This window comes from Tamandua tetradactyla, chromosome 18 (assembly GCF_023851605.1).
Source record: "Tamandua tetradactyla isolate mTamTet1 chromosome 18, mTamTet1.pri, whole genome shotgun sequence".
Classification (NCBI taxonomy): domain Eukaryota; kingdom Metazoa; phylum Chordata; class Mammalia; order Pilosa; family Myrmecophagidae; genus Tamandua; species Tamandua tetradactyla.
The window spans coordinates 50,842,692-50,860,238 of record NC_135344.1 but is presented as its reverse complement, the minus strand read 5'-3'; the positions used below and the strand labels follow the sequence as shown (position 1 = coordinate 50,860,238).

Below are 17,547 nucleotides of genomic sequence, written 5' to 3'. Positions count from 1 at the left end.
GAGACAGTACGGCAGAACAAATGATCCCCACCTATTCCTAGAAAGGATGGGAAAAAATGCCTCCCTGACATTCTCATAAACTTACAACATGAGGAGAACACTCCTTTACTGAACTGTCAAGGGAGAAACAAGGAACAGCAGTTTAAAGTAGGAATGGTAGTTAGACTTTACTACGCTGTCCAAAAAAAAAAAAAAAAAAAAACAAAGAATGCTCACATTTCGGCACCAGTATTTTGTACTACTTTTTAGAATGGCTATTGGATGAGTAATGTATGCAAAACAAAGTCTACTAATAAGCTGATTTTGCATTTTAAAAGACAAATATGATCAGAAAGATGAAAGAGAATAAAATAGTTATGACACATGCAGAACCACCAGCAGCCGCAAACCTCTCGCCATTGATGTACTTTCAAGGTCCTGTTTGCAATTTGTTCTGTTAAAATGAGTAAAGAAAGAAAAGTGACGTGTATTTAATTTGTTAACTACTTATTTTATCTATGGCAACACGATACAGTCTAACTGGTTGGCAGAAGAGGGAGATCTTTATTTCTTAGGCACTTTTTCAGATGGCAGTTTTAGCAAGGGTAACTAATATGTTAAGATAAAAAGCATATGGGCTGCCTCAAACCTATGGGAAAACAAGCATATGACTGACTTTTAGTAACCTGGAAGCCTTGGAAAAAATTCAAAGTTCAGTGTCAGGGTGCAAGAATCATACTAAACTTTAGAGCTCTTGCTGACCTCAGCAATGCATTTTAGACAATTTACCTTATGAAAGTGCTTCAAGAAATAATTCAAGAACCCAGCTCTAGTCTTACTTTTCTGTTTGGGCTAATACTTTACAAAGATATTTTTGAGGGTTCATTTTGACACATAGCTAATTAGAAACTACAGTGATGCTGAAGAAAGAGAAAACATCAAGTTAACTTGGATTTTGGTCTTTAAATATTTGGCATTGTACTCTGGTATGAGATAAGATCTTAAAATCTGCGTGTAAAACATTCATCAAAGCTGCCAAATCCTGTGTGTCAGACTATAAGTGTTTCAGAAATATAAAAGACAGAAGGATGCTGGCTAGGTATTGCATACATGCAATAATACTGAACATATTTATTTAGATTTTTAGGAAAGAAAACGAATGAACTATACAAATTGTGTCAAGGTTAAAGAATGTTCTGATCACAACCTTGGGCCTTATCTTGAACCCACAAATAGAATGTGATGGAGCAGAAAGATGATTGATTGAGCTAGAAGACCTGGGCTCCGCAACAGGCTGGGCTGCTGCTGAGTAGGTTTGTGGCTTCCTGTGCATCAATTAAGTCAGCTAACACATCCATATCTTGGTTTTCATAATTGTTAAAAGAAGGCATAGGACTAGGTTCCGTCTAAGGACCTTTATGGATAATTATAAAAACTCAATGTCGGTGAACTTCCTAGTTCTGCCGGATTATTTATGATTTTACTCTTGGTCACTTTTTTTCAGTGTTGAGAAGCTCAGCTACCACTTAAGTTCTCTGAATGCTACATGACTTTTTTCCCTCTTTAAAAAGAAATCGTTCTCCATATGCTACAGCAGCTCTGCTGTGAGGCACAGACATCAGATATCTCTACCAAAAGCAGGTGCCAAACGGAGGTATCAGGAGCCGATGTGCAAGTGAGAGGCTCGCGCTGGCCCATGTGGGGTGGAAATGGTTCCTGCGAGGCCCATGCAGGCAGAGGCGCTGACTACACCCCGCGTGTGATGAAGCTCGCCATTCCCGAGGGGTCCCTTTCCCTAGTTGAGACGAGGCCAGCTTGTTATTTTACCTCTGGGGAAATCTATGCTGGAACAGCTGAAAGCATGGACTGTACTAGCTGGAACAAAAACGGTGGCATTATAACATCCCTCACTCTCAAGAGCAGTGATTTTAATGTAGAGAGCTTTTGGGTAACTGCAGTGAAAGCAGAAAAACTCTTACATACTCAGAGAGCTACAAGTCACCCAAGGCCAAAGCTAAGGCTGTCCTTTGTTCCTCTCTCCGTACAACAATCACAGCAAAGCCTGCGCGAGCTTAAACAGTTACCTTGTTGGTCATTATTTTGACGGTAGAAAATACGTATGTGGGAAAATGTCTCATTATTACTGGGCTGGGTTGAAATGCTGGAATATACTGCAAATAATTCACTAGTACTAAGTATTCAAAAAAGTATTTGAGGTGAAGGTACATTTTTTTGGAGGAAGGGGGAACAAAAGCCTCCAAATCAGGTATTATGGTATTGAGTTAGCACTATTAGGGCACTGGGTATAAAGTATTGAATAAAGAGTAAGTGAAATAATCTGTGGTGGGGAATTTTCAAAATATTTGTTACTTTAATTCAGTATGACTGTAAGTACTGACTGGGTCAGGGGATGGCAAACTTTTTCTGTAAAGGGCCAGAGATATAAAGACAGAAGGATGCTAGCTAGGTTATTACATACATGCAATAATACTGAACATATTTATTTAGATTTTTAGAAAAGAAAATGAATGAACTGTCCAAACTGTGTCACGGTTAAAGAACGTTCTGATCACAACCTTGGGCCTTATCTTGAATGCACAAATAGAATATGATGAATAAGTATTTTAGGCTATGGGGGCCATATGGTCTCTGTTGCAAGTACTCAACTCTGCTGGTCCAGTATGAAAGCAGCCACAGACACTGTGTTAGTATATGGGGGTGGCCATGTTCCAGTAAAGTTTATTTGCAAAAACAGGTAGTTGGCCCAACAGGCTACAGTCTGTCAGTCCCTATACTGGACACTGCAAAGAGTTTTGAGGCACTACTTCATTTAATTCTCACAACAAATCTATGAGGTTGGTAATGCTCCCATTTTTCTTAAGGCTTAAGGGGTCACGTGACTTGTCCAAGGTCAGTCAGTGAGTGGAGCTGGGCTTTGAATGCCGATCTGAATCCAGAGCCAGAGCCACTTCATGGTAGCACAAGCTCACTATGCAATCTTTAGAGCTCAGCAGCTTGTTTAAAGAAAGATGTATGGCCTGAAAATGGTCACTGCCATTATTATGAAAAAGTAGAGGGAAAGAGCCTTCAGCTGGGATGGCCAACTCAGAAGTAGGATATTTGACTTTGGAAGTCAATGTGAGACCAGAGTTGATGAACAAACTGAAAGAGATAATTAAGAAAGAAAATGCTCAGTTACAGTTAAAGTTAAAAACAAATAGGCAGGAAAGTAAATAAACAAACAAAAACAAAATTTTCACCAAGTAGACCAAATCTGAACAGATAAAGGAAAAAAAATGTGAACGAGGTAGGTGCCTACTGTTCTAAAAGCACTGAATGCCATTAGCTTTGCTGGGATTGGAGGAAATGAACACAACTGATCAGCAAGATGTTCCTCACCCAAGTATCCTTTAAACATCTTGGTTTTTCATTTTCTTGACCTTCTCATTTCTCATGATGTCAGTTCTACCATCTCAGCAGCCCACTCAAACTTACCTGAAAAAAAACAGCCACCCTTGCCCGTTCCTTTATTGCCAGTTAAAGTTCAATTTCAAGCATCTCATAGTCTACCACCATCTTTATTTTGTACCTTATGCTCTCAAACATGTTCACCACAAAAGTTTCTTGACCCTCACAGGGGACTACCCAATTAGGTTATCCTTCTTGAAGTCACACTCTCGTAGCCAGGGGAGATTCTCTGACTCAATGCTACCTGTTACTTTAGTGGCCCTCCTAGTTACCTTCTAAGAACCCAACTGTGATTAAACCCAGCTTTCTGTCTGTTCCATATCTGAATCCATGTGACCAAACATGGCTAGAAGAAAAATAAAAGTGCTGGTGTTAAACAATCTTCCTTAAAATTCGTCTTGGCAAAATTCTAGGACCACCCTACTACACTTCTCTGGTTAACCTGCTTTCCTGATCTTTGAGCTGATCTCTTCCTGCCAAGGCTACCAAGGACCTCAATCTGATTTGAATGTATTGTGCACCCCCAGAAAAGCCAAGTTCTTTAATCCTTATTAAATATTGCTGGGTGAGAGCTTTTGATTAGATGGTTTCCGTGGAAATGCATCTCTACCCATTCAAGGTGAGGTTGCTTACCAGAGCCCTTTAAGAGGGAACCATTTTGGAAAAAGCTCAGAGAGCCCACGCAGCCACCTTTGGAGATGAAGAAGGAAAATGCCCTCAGGGGGCTTCATAAAACAAGAGAAGGGAGAAAGCTAACAGACTTCGCCATGAGCCCTTCCAGCTGAGAGAGAAACCCCGAACTTCATCAGCCTTTTTTTGAGTGACGATAATCTCTTCTTGGTATCTTAATGTGGACATTTTCATAGCCTTGCTTTAATTTGGACATTTTCACAACTTCAGAACTCTAAATTTGCAACTTCATAAATTCCCCTTTTAAAAAGCTATACTGTTTATGGTATATCGCATTCTAGCAGCTGGCAAACGTGAACAGACATCCACGTTAGTAAATGGAATGGTGAGTTCCCAGTTCTGATCTGAGTCAATCACTAAGTAGCACGTGACACAGCTCACTCCTTAAAACACTTGCCTGTGGCTTCAGGGACACTGCATATTCCTAGCTGCTCTTCTGCCTCAGTGCTGCTCCTTTCAACATCCTTTTCCAGACCCCTAACTGCCAGAGTGCCCCAAGCCTCTTTTCTTCTTTATCTAGCCTCCAATGCTTCTCAACTTCAGCACTATTTGCATTTTGGGTGAGAGGATTCTTTCCTGTGTGGGGCTATGCTGTACATTGTAGGATGCTTAATAGCATCCCTGGCCTCTACCCACTAGATGCCGGCAATACTTCCCACCCCACAGCTGTGACTACCAAACCGTCTCCAGACCTTGCCAAATGTCCCCTGGGAGACAAGAACCCCTGATGTCAGAGAACTCAACTAGTTCCGTAGCTTCAAATGCTACCTAGAAGCTGCTGAGCCCCAAATATATACCCCAAGTACTAGAACTTTTCCCAAGCCCCATTCCAAGATATACAACTATCTTCTTGATAACCCTACTTGAAGGATTAATATTTATATTTATTTGCTGTCTCCCTCACTTACTAGACTGTAATCTTTATACAGGCAGGAATCTGTGTATTTCTTATTTATCCCCAATGCCTAAAATATACTCAAAACATATCTGCTAGTTAAAGAATTAAACACTTAGCATATATTAATTAATTCCATGCAATTAATCAATATTAGGTAACCAGACACTATTCTTAAACACATTGAGGCATCTTTTAAGGACTAATTCCAAGTTAAAAGGAATACCTTATTTCAAAGTAAATTTGAAAATACTATAAATACATCACCAGATTTGGCTTACCTTGCAAGTCCTAAAGAAAAAACAAATCTAGAGTTCACATTCTTTCAATGTTTTTGCTCTACTCCATATTCTTATCATGATCTATTTGTATTTGTAAGTAGATATTACACACACACAGACGTTTCTTTATTTCAAATGGTAATTGTGCCTTTTGATTATCATGATGCCTGTTAACTATTAATTCTTAACTGCAAGTTGTTTCTTCAATGATTTATTCTGTTGGTCTAGTTTATGCTGCATTTAAAGTGGAGAGTAAAGGTTAAAATTTCCAAGGAGATCTGACAATGGCTATCTTCTAAAAAATTGCTTCTTGGATAATAATATTTTTGAATAAGTGGTACTCTTTATTATTTTTTTCTCCTTCTACAGGAGAAATAATAACCATACATCCCATTTCCACTTTCTATTCCTCATTTAGTTCTCACACTAAGTACTGCATATATGTACATACATACTATAACCAATTCTACTTTTAATTAAAGAAGACTATGACTTTCAACATTTTTTGGGGGGGCCAGGTAGTATCTAGAATCTTTGCCATCTATTTCCTCAGTTCATTTACTTGGGGTGCTTATTTACTAAGTATACAAACACTTGTTTAAACATTTCTTGATGCAAATTTCCCGAGGTTCTTTTATCAAACCTTCTTTTAATAGAATTGAATGTCTTAATGATTAGTTTTAAGTGGATGTGAAGGTACTGTAAAACTTCAGAAGTAATATAGAGATTAAATATTTATACATGCACAGCACAGGAACTCAACACAAATCCAATTAGCACTACGGATGCCATAAGCTTGGCATGCACTTCATACACTTAACTGTGTCTCTGAACTCTTAAATGACATTCTCTAACTATTTACATTTTTTTAACGTATTCAATCATGGTATTATATAAACAAAAATCCCTATCAAAATGTATGGGTTTTGATATTTTTTTGATCACTGCTGCTTTAATACAAATTCACAAAAAATAGCTAAGAGGCATCTTTTAAAAATATTATACATGAAAAAATGTGACAAAATACTGAACACTAAAATTTAAATTCTTGAGAAAATCTTAAAACATTTCTATGCTTGATTTCTAATCATTTATCAGCAAATGAAAAGCTTTTGGAAAAGAGTTCAAAAGTATTAACTTTCCTTTCTAGACTTTTTGTTCTCATTTAGGCAATTCTAAACATAAGTTTTAAGGGGATATTTAAATCATATCAAGAGACTAACGGAATAAGATCTGATTAACTTTTGGCCAATGAGTCTTGATAAGTTTAAAAATGAACAGATTCTCACAAATTTTCATTACAATTGAATACAAGTTGTCCTGATGACTCATACTGGGCCACGAAAGTAGTTAAAATTTATAAATATTTTTGTTCATGTACATAATATTCTTAGTAAAGATTTCACGAAACATAAAATCTCACCCATCTTGCTAAAGCTCAAGAAAGCTGATTACAGCAGCAGTATTTTAGTACCGTAAGAGAGAATGACTCTGCTAAGCTAATAAATGGGCAGAACCACTTTTCCAAAAAGGAGACTGTCTTGGACAGCCCTTTCTGAGGATGTGGGTGGAGTGACTCACCCACAGAGACACTGCTGCATTCTTGGGCTAAGATACCATGGAGTCTGTTTTTCCCATAGTTAGATTTCTAAGAAATGGGACTCTCGCCTCCTAAATCAAACCTTGATTTCTTAAAATGTTCAGAGAATGTGTCTTGGTTGGACTTCCTGCTGAAATGAAGTCAAACAGAAAATCTTTTCAGTGTGAACTTTCTACAATGTTTTATGGTAATTTTGGTTGTTGAAGAAAAATGCAGTGGATCTGTAGGCAATAAAGTTGGAACTAGTTGGTGACACTGATTCTTTCAACAACAATTTTATTCAGTGGAGCTCACTCAGCATGCAGAAGAGGACTAAACTGTCCCTTTAAGGAAAGCAAAAACAATGCTGTACCGAGGACACTATTTAGCTTTTCTCCAATAAATGAGGCCCTAAGAACACCTATTGGGCAACATCGTGTACATCAATTTTTCCACTGTATATTGAAATAGAGAGTCCACAAAGAAGGCTGGAATGAATCAACACTGATTTTAGGGCATGCTCTGGAAGACTCTTTTTTAAGAAATAAGTGCTTATTATTAATTTCATCATAAATCTCCTGCTCCTAAAACTGGAGGCATTTGGCTTCACAGAAGACCTGGCCAAACAACTTACATATTAGAGAATAAAGTACAAATAAAAACAACAACAAAAAAACAAACCAAAAAAACTCTTGAGCTCCCTTAAGAGATATAGTTTTAAACCTGGATATCAGTTTTAAATTCCAATAAAAGATAATGCTAAGTAAATGCAGTAAGCTGTTGGGGAGTCTAGTCAGCCACAGTAAATGCAGTTCTTAAAGATTAATTTTGGCCATTGACGCTAACCCTACTAGAAGGAACTCTCTTATGAGGCACAAATGTGCACTTACTGTGTACATTAAGACTTGAAAGCTAAATTATTTTAGTGAGAATAAATATTTGGTTCTTCAAGAGCTACCTTCACGTTGAATGTTATTTCCTCCATGACGTACACACGCTCAGGAAATGCTTTAGCCACCTCCTCCACACTGTTAAAATATTGCACTGGCTCCTTTATATCTCGGTCTTGTTCCAGCAGCTTGAATTGCCCTAAAACACACGATAAACAGAAGAGATGTGAGATGTTTATACTGGACAGCTGTCACCATGGTGAGAGCACGGCCCTTCCTTACTCGCGCCATTCTTTCTCAAAGACTTCTGATCACTACCATTGAAAAAAAGTTACCACCGCAGGTCTTCTTAAACTAGAATATGTATTTTAAAATTCAGCTGAAAAATGAAAACTGACATAGTGTCTTTTTTTTTTTTTTTTCTTTGCATTCAGAGATTATTACCAGAGGTCCAAAATCAAACTGAATGGATGCTTACTTGTAATTCTATCTCAAAGTGACAACTTATTCGGTTATAAATGATTGTTTCTTTTGTTTTAGTAAGAAGTTACCTTGCCATTTGGCTGTAAGAACACCCACAAATATTTACTTTCTATAACCAAGGCCTGGTGCACAAATTTTTGTAAATGTAATAACACAATATATTGACACTGTTTGGTCACAATGTGTGGGTGATGTTGAGGGCCCATGAGCAGCTAGGACCTGTGAAGTTGCTGAATCACGTGTATAAAGTATGATCACAGAAAAGCTGGGCTGTGGGAGTGAGTCTCTCAACGAGGCATCTGGAGCCCATGTGGCTTCATTCTATCCCTCTCTTTACTGTGGATGAAATTTCGGGCCAAAGGATATACTGTCATGAAATCCATAACTGAGAGGATTTTTAAAAGACTTTGAACATATTCCTAAAAATGCCAAGGATCTATTATACTGCTTCAATACAATTGCACCTTATCAATACTTTTGATACTATTGCCATATTCTGTAGGAATTTTTGTTTTTGGTTTAGAAAAAAAAGGCCATATGTTATCAAGTCAAGGGCTTAGTGTTTCTTAGCAGTTATTTTGTCAATCCCGTTTATGATATGTTACACGAGAATCTTAAAAAAGGAATTAAAAGCTATTATAAAGTGGATCTTGCGGCAAATGTTGACGGGACATCAGGCGGAAACAGCAAATCGTTCATTCACACACAAACGGTTTTAGTATCTATTAGGTGGAGGCACTGCTCTAGTTGCTGGAGGTATATCAATACATAGAAAAGTAAAAAATATCTGTCTTCCTGAAGCTTACATCCTGTCAGGAGACAGACAATAAGTACAATCAATGTATAGAGTGTGCAATATGTTAGCAGGTAGGAAGTGCAATTAAAAGCATGGCATGGTACAGGGGATGGACAGAATGGGGTGGCCAAAGTAGTATCCCTGAGAAGGTGACCCTGGATGCAGGCAAGGGACTAATGAGCACTGTGGGCTTGCTGGGTGGAATTTTTAGTATTCTAAGCAAAGGCCCTCAGGTGGGCAGGCCAGTCTGGCATGCTGGTGGAGGGCAATGTGGCTGGAGTAGAGAGAGCAAAGGGGAAGAGCTGGAAGAGAAAGTCAGAGAGGAAACTGTCTGGTTTTGGTAAGAACTGCAGCTCTGCATCTAAATGGCATGGGGAGCCACTGGACGGTCTGAGCAAAGAAGAGGTAACCTGCCCAACACCTCAGAAGGATCATGGAAGGATCACTCTGGCTGGCATGTTGAGAATAGACCCTAAAGGGAAGAGCATAGCGGCAGAGATACCAGTTAGGAGGCAGCTGAGATGTTCCAGATATGAGATGTTAGTGGATTGGAGGTGGGGAAACAACATTAGGAATCTGGACACAGTTTTAGCTTGAACATGAGAAGGCAGAGAGATAGGGCAGGTCTGGAGTGGTGAGGGTAGGAACAGAATTCAGCTTGGACAAGTTTACTCAGAGATGTCTGTTAGGCAGACAAACAGAGATTATCCAGAAAATACTCAGGACATGTGAGTATGGAACTCATGAGAGAGGTCTAGGTGGAAATAATAAATTTGGGGGTCATCAGCATCTGCTTGCCACTTAAAGCCATGACACAATAATGATGACCAAGGGTCAGCTGAATGTGGACAGAGAAGTCTAAGTTTTACATCCTGGGAGACTGAGGATCGGCCAGGGGAATCGAGAGCTTCAAGAAGGACTGATAATGCTGCAGACAGGGCTGTGAGATAAACGTAAGAACTAGTGGGTTTACAACTTGCGTTTAACTAGTAACTTTGATAAGAGCAGTGGAATAGTTGGGCCAGAGACCTGCCTGAATTGTGTGATAGAAGGAAAGAGAAGGGAGAAACTGGGAACCACAAGAATGGACAGTCATGGGGAGTTCTGCTATAAAAGAGAGAAAAGATTTGAAGGTATAGTTGAAGGGAGGAAGTGGAAGTGAGATATAGGGAGTGTGTCCCCCCCCCCCCCCCTTAATATAGGAGAAGTAGCAGCACATTTGGATAGCGAAGGGAATGACAAACAGAGACAGTTTGATGATGGAGGAATTACCGGAACCATATCCGTGAGTAGGCAGAGGGGATGGCAGCTGATAGGAAGACGGAGGAGGCCCTTCAGGCAGGAGCACATCGCCACCTACAAGACAGGCAGCGGTGGGAGCTGGTGGAATCTTCCTTTTAATTGCTTCTGTTTTGCAGCAAAGGTCAGCAGGAAGACATCAGTTGAGAATAAAGTTGAGAGAGGTATCAGAGGGTTGAGGAAAGAGGATAAGATTGCAGAAAGTCCACTGAGAGTAAATAACATAGGCTTGGTACCAGAGGTTCATGGTATGAATTCAAAGTGAAACCAGACAGTTCAGCTGTGTGTGTACAGGGCAGGTGTTGAGTAAGTAGAGATTTGAATTTGGCCAGGGTTGTGACATTGCCAAGTGAGCATAAAAAGTCAAAGAAAGAAGTCAGGGTGTGTGCAAGGGAGTGATTATGACTGTCTGTGGGATTTAAAGAGGGCCATGGGATCTTGGGTGGAAAGGGGAAACATAGTAAAAAAAACAGTAGAATCAGTGGCTTGTTGGACCCTGGAGGGAGTAAGCTTGAAGGTCAGGCCAAGAAGAATGGTGAGATTATGGCATGCATGCAACTGAGACGAAGAACGGTGAGATTATGGCATGCATGCAACTGAGACGAAGAACGGTGAGATTATGGCATGCATGCAACTGAGACGAAGAACGGTGAGATTATGGCATGCATGCAACTGAGACGAAGAACGGTGAGATTATGGCACGCATGCAACTGAGACGAAGAACAGTGAGATTATGGCACGCATGCAACTGAGACGAAGAGTGGTGAGATTATGGCATGCATGCAACTGAGACAACGGAGGGGTGCAATTATTGGGGATGATGTGGTCTAGGGAGTGACCATGGGAATGATGAATTGAGGCAGGTGGAGAACAAAATCTAGGGAGGAAATAAATGAAAGGAACCAAGAAGCCAGGGGCATTAAAAGGATCATTTATGTGAGCACTGAAATCCCAAGGATTAGGAAAAGAGTACTGCTGGAGAGAATGACAGTGACCCAGGGGACAAACTTGGGCTTGGTAGATGACTGAGACCATGATGGACAGTGGACAACACAGAGATGACGAGAGATTTAAAACTCAGAGATTTCAAGAAAGAGAAAAGTAGAACAGTCAAAGTAACATGGAAAGCACCCACTTTCAACTTTGAGGCAAAAAAATACAGCTGCCACCTGAAGGGCTTCAGCGGAAGGAATATTTGCATGAAATATTCGAATTTTGGGTTTATCAAGATAAAAGTAATTTCAGAAGAGTTTAAGGATATAGGGGTTGTGCTGGCGATGGACTACAAGAGAGGACTTCTCAGAAGTTAAGGGGTTGGCGATGAGGACAAATCAGACAATGCACCAAGACATATGTAACAACTCATGTATCTTTTGGAAACCAGAAGGGTATGAAGAAAACATTCATAAATACAACAGAAAAATGTTAAATTAACAATACTTTTCACAAAATGCAACAGAAGTTCTTAAAAACAGAAAAGATTATAAGAACTTCAATAATACTTAAACCTTGTCACTGTACCAAATTAAATTTTCATACCTCTATTCTTATACAGTTCATGTATAAATTCTTATAGCATATCTACATTTTATACTACACACTTTTCTACATATTATCTAAGCCATTTCTCCAGCTACTACACTTAGGACATTTGCATAGCCCTTCATAACTAATTTAACTGTTCTATTCTTAGATGGTGTCATGGTCAGGTTCATACGTCAGCTTGGCCAGGTGGTGGTACCCGGTTGTCTGCTTGGGCAAACGCTGACCTGTCTGTTGCTGTGAGGCCATTTCATGGACTTAAATCATGACCTTGTTGGCTGCATGGGGAGTGTCTTCTGCAATGAGTGATGCTTAATCTAATCACTGGAAGGCTTTAAAGGAGGATTCAGAAGAGGCAATCACTCTTTCTGCTTCAGCCAGCCAGCCTCTCCTGAGAGTTCATTGAGGCCCAAATCGGAACTGCCAGCTCGTGGCCTGCCCTACAGATCTTGGACTCTTACATCCCCATGGTTATGTGAGACACTTTTATAAACTTTATATTTACAGATATCTCCTGCTGATTCTGTTTCTCTAGAGAATCCTAACTAATACAGATGGTTAGTCTGACATAGGCAGATGCCTTAATTTAAATGTAAACTGTGCCATTTGCAAATTGGGTTATAATCTGCCTGTGCCTTGTTTCCTCACCTGTAAAACAGGGACACTTCAAAAGGTTGTTGTAAAGAGTGAATGAATTGATGCATGTAAAATATTTAGCACAAGTAAGCACTCAACAACTCTCCTTCTCAAGATACAGAGAGATATTCTTTTCTCTTTTTTGGCTCATTTTCTTGAGATAAATTTCCCCAAGTGGGATTACTAGATCAGAAGTCATCACACAATTCTTTACATTTAACATGCATGGGTACATTGCTTTCCACAATATTTCAACTTATTCATAGTTCCACCAGTAGTATCCCTCTGTGCATCCTAGTTGAATCACAACCTTGCCAGTGCTGAGTATTTTTAAATAAGATAATATAATGAGCTTAAATAGCATCTTTGCTGTATATTAATCTGCATTTGAAGGTTACTGAGGATAAATATTTGAATTCTCCAAGTGCAAATGACTGCATAAATATTAAATTAACATATGTGTAACAGTCTTTTTTTAACTTCTGAGGCAAATACTTAAGAGTCAATTGGATATTTCTACTGGTAAATCTTAGTAGCACCAAATACAATACATCTAAACTCAGAGGAGCACAGTGTCATGCATGTCATAGGTACTTAATGTTTACTGAATAAAAGGCAGAAAAATCATTTCAGTCCTATCGGCAAACATTGAAACAATACTGGTAATTACAGGTTTTGAAAGTTATAATAAAACACGAACTGTTTCTCAACTTTGAATATCTTCACTCATTGGAGAAAGAAAGCAATGAAGCATAATTGGCCTACTTAAAAATCTGAATGGTGTACAACCCCCCCCAAAATACTTTACAGGGACAAATCCAACCAAAGACTAGATTAGATAGGCATGTTGAAATTACCTTCCAAGATGAAATAATCATCCAGCATTGGGGTATGAATGTATATAATTTAGGGATATTCAAGGGGCAAAAAGTAGTCCAGAGAGAGTTAAAAATTATAGGCCCATTACACCTGAATACCCAGAATCATCTGATAGAAAGCACAGAGATTTGCCAACATTTCCAATTGCCTGTTATTGTGATTTTGAATTTTTAAAATTGCTAGAAGTAAAGAATAAGAAGAAATCATAGATTTGGAAACTGAATACAATTTGAGTGACCCACTGTTAAACCAGGGACAATCTCATAAAAGCCTGCAAACAATATTGCCTTTCTGAGCGTATGAATTATTAGTTTAACTCATTTTAAAACTGTGATGAATATTTAAGAAAAACTTCCTAAGACGGGGGTTGGGGAGGATCCTTATATACGCCAAATACTCACTGGGGGTCAGCAGATGCTCAATCTTTGAGTTAAGGCTACCTGAAAACTACATGCCTATATTCATTCCATTCCCTCCCTACAGAGATGCATTCCTAGGCCAAGGATGTCTCATTGTACCCTAATACTTCTATGTCAAATGAACACTACCTGTGTTGGTTTGAAAGGATGTATGCACCCTAGAAAAGCCATGTTTTAATCCTAATCCCATTTTGTAAAGGCAGCCACTTCTTCTAATGCCTATTCAGTATTGTATGCTTGAAACTGTAATTAGATCATCTCCTTTGGAGATGTGATCTAATCAAGAGTGGTTGTTAAACTGGATTAGGTAGAGAGATGTCTTCATCCATTTGGATGAGTCTTGATTAGTTTACTGGAATCCTATAAAAGAAGAAACATTTTGGAGAAAGCTGGAGACTCTGAGAGAGCAGAATAACGCAGCCACGAGAAGCAGAGAATCTACCAGCCGGTGACCTTTGGAGATGAAGAAGGAAAATGCCTCCTGGGGAACTTCAAGAAACAGGAAGCCAGAATAGGAAGCTAGCAGATGACACCATATTCACCACATGCCTTTCCAGATGAGAGAGAAACCCTGTGTTTACCTTGCGCCTTCTCACTTGAGAGAGAAACCCTGAACTTCATCGGCCTTCTTGAACCAAGGTATCTTTCCCTGGATACCTTTGATTGGACATTTCTATAGACTTGCTTTAATTGGGACATTTTCTTGGCCTTAGATCTGTAAACTAGCAACTTCTTAAATTCCCCTTTTTAAATGCCATTCCGTTTCTGGCATACTGCATTCCAGCAGGCAGCAAACTAGAATGCTACCCAATAGAACAGTGCTGTCTATTTGAAATATAGTGAGTTATATGCGATTTTCTATTTTCTAGTGGTCACGTTAAAAGAAGTAAAAAGAAACAGGTAAAATTCATCTTAAATAATATATTTTATTTAAACCAATACATCTAAATCCATATAAAAGTTCTTAATGAGGTATTTTATACTCCTTCTTTCATATTAGGTCTTCTAAATTTGGTGTGTTTTACACTCATGGCACATCTCAGTTCAAACTAGCCACATTTCCAGCACCCCATAGCTGCAAACGGCTAGTGGCTGCACCTCTAGAACATCACTGCATTCTCCTAAAACTACGAATGCAGACACCGTTCAACTCCTTAAATAAAGATCATGCAACAGAGTCTTTTTAGAGCCACAGGGGGAAAAACTTATCTTCTGACAAAGCAGAAAGTTCCTCTCAGAAATAAAAACTTTAGAACCCTTATATTTGCTCTTTTGCCCTATCTGCCATGATTCTGATGTTTCTGTTCAAATACCAGAGCCCTGGTTTGTTGATACAAAGCTGCCTCTATCTTCTCAACACCATTTTCTTCTATCACAACTTGGGCTCTTTTTTCTGAAGACATTCTTTATTTTTCTATTGTGTCTGTGACCTTTTACTTTTGGCAGCCTCAAATTAGGTTTTGGCAGAGGGACCAAATGAATAATCCTATTTGGTATTCCATGGTGTCAATATTAAGATGCATAACTCGTAAACTTCTGGAGTTTCACCCGTGTTTGTTATCTGTTTTGGACAGGAAGATTGAAGAATCACATACACATGAAAGTATTCCCAAGAACTAATCCTGAGAATGATTAACATAAATAATACTCAGATGAAAGAGTAAGAATAGGTTAACAGTTAAATATTACCAAATGTTGCAACTTTTAACATTTGAATATATTGTGCATCTGAAAAAAACAGATTTCTTTCACCTAATAAGTGTTTACTGGATAGCTAATCTAGGTCAATTCACCCCCCTCTCCTTTTCCATACATTTACTTCAGATTGACCGTGATTATTTTAGCTTATATGCTGATTTGTGTAGACATATTATTTTAAATATTTTCTAGTGGTATGTCTAATTTTTTAAAACTAAATAACTTTTATATTTACTAAGCCCCCCAAATGCCTTTAGCTAAAACCTATCAAATGCCTTCTTAAGGTAATAATGTTTTAAACACTGGGTCACGGTGCCCAAGAACCTCCTACTGTGGGGGTTGGTAAACTTTTTCTGTAAATATTTTAGGCTTTGTGGGCTATACAATTTCTATCACAGAAACTCAACTCTGAATGTAGTGGAAAAGCAGCCACATATAATGAGCAAATGAATGGGCGTGGCTGTGTTCCAATCAAACCTTATTTACCAAAATAGGCTGTAGGTTGGAGGTAGCCCTTGGCCTCTCAGTGGCTGACTCCTGCCCTGTTGGAAGAAGGTGAAGTAGTAGATCAGGGTAGTGGCAAGAAGACAAGGCATGAAAAGTGCAAATGACCTAGTGCTTTTATCCCATACACCAGGGTCTCCTGAAATCCCATACACAGGGTACGTGAAATCACATCTTAAACTAACGTATATTTATCAGAGTATAGCAGTTTTTCCTTTATATAGGAATCCAAAGTTAGTAAGTTCAAGTCTTAGAAGTGGTTTTGAATCAGGAGAGTAATAAAGATGGCCAGCAAACATGAATGTACACCTTCTCTCATTCCATTTTGTAGGACCAAATGGTGAAGAACTTTTGATTAGCCTCTATTCTTTTATTGGAAAAAAAAAAAGTATGACACTAAAACATTAGTCGACTATTGGTATTCTGAGAAAGATGCTGAGTAACTGTACAACTATCTTCTGTGTGACTGCTATAGTCTAGAAAACTAAATTTGTCTGAATCAAACCTTGGAGACAATCTAAAGAGTTAAGAGCAAGTCCCCTGCCAAATGTGAAATCAATTTGCATAACACATTCCCACAACCCCCACATGGAGGAACTAATTTTTTAACAGACCATTTCATGAATAACAGAGTCTTTGTGCCACCAAATAAAAACATTCGGAGATTATCGAAACATCTGTTCTGAGATGTTACTGTCAAACTCTGTACTCAGAGGGAGGAAGCTGCATTGTCTTTTCAACAGCTTTGATGATTTCTTAAAATGTCCCCTTGAGAGAGCTGTTCCATCGGTAGGATCCCGAAACTCCCAGGAACGAACCCAACACCAATGACAGGCTCATGGATTACAGTTTAAAATAAATTTAAAGTAGTATTTAAACTTTTTTTATTGTATAATATATATATATAAAGCAAAGGATGATGTGTATATCTCACGACGTGTTTCTAAAACTAAATTACATAATTAGAATGCTGACAAAGAATGGTCATCTAGAAAATATCAATTTGTTGTACACATCAAGATCATCACAGTGATTTACTTCAATGTGGATGACACATCAAACGTAGCCAAGAGGTCTGACGTCTTACTTTAGTCATCTAGTTTCCTGGTACTATGCTCAAGGGACTATATTACAACACACTCTCCTTTATTTAAAGGAGATGAAAATGGAAACAATTTTTTTGCTAATTAAGAAAAGAGAACAACAATGCTGAGAAGTGTACATACAACAGGCAAAGTTTGACGTTGTCAAGTTTCGGCCTGCCAATTTTGCTATTGGCTGGAAAGTTATGGTCAAATGGTCAGTGGGAAATAAGTTCCATGTGGCTGATGAAGATGGGGCTTCCAGTGATTTGTGCTTCCCTGGTCCCCTTCACTGCTGGTAACCAGCACTGCCTGCGGTGAATCCTCTTTCATTGCTAAAGTTTTACTGTTCACTATCCCTTCAGCACAGTAGTCTACTTGATGCGTGTAAATAAAAACATATGAAACAATCGCCAAGGCCTCCAGT

General features: G+C 38.7%; 1 protein-coding gene across 3 annotated transcripts in view; it reads right to left on the bottom strand.

Annotated features, from left to right (window-relative positions):
* GAREM1 (GRB2 associated regulator of MAPK1 subtype 1) overlaps positions 1 to 17,547 on the bottom strand; it is a 209,145-nt gene that overhangs the window by 31,772 nt on the left and 159,826 nt on the right. For 2 of the 3 annotated variants that reach the window (XM_077135687.1, XM_077135688.1), the window contains exon 3: positions 7,851 to 7,981. In XM_077135687.1, coding sequence (XP_076991802.1) covers positions 7,851 to 7,981 — 131 coding nt within the window. Of the gene's footprint in view, positions 1 to 7,850; positions 7,982 to 8,333; positions 8,394 to 17,547 lie in introns of those variants that run through there. The other variant, XM_077135689.1, reaches the window with a different exon arrangement.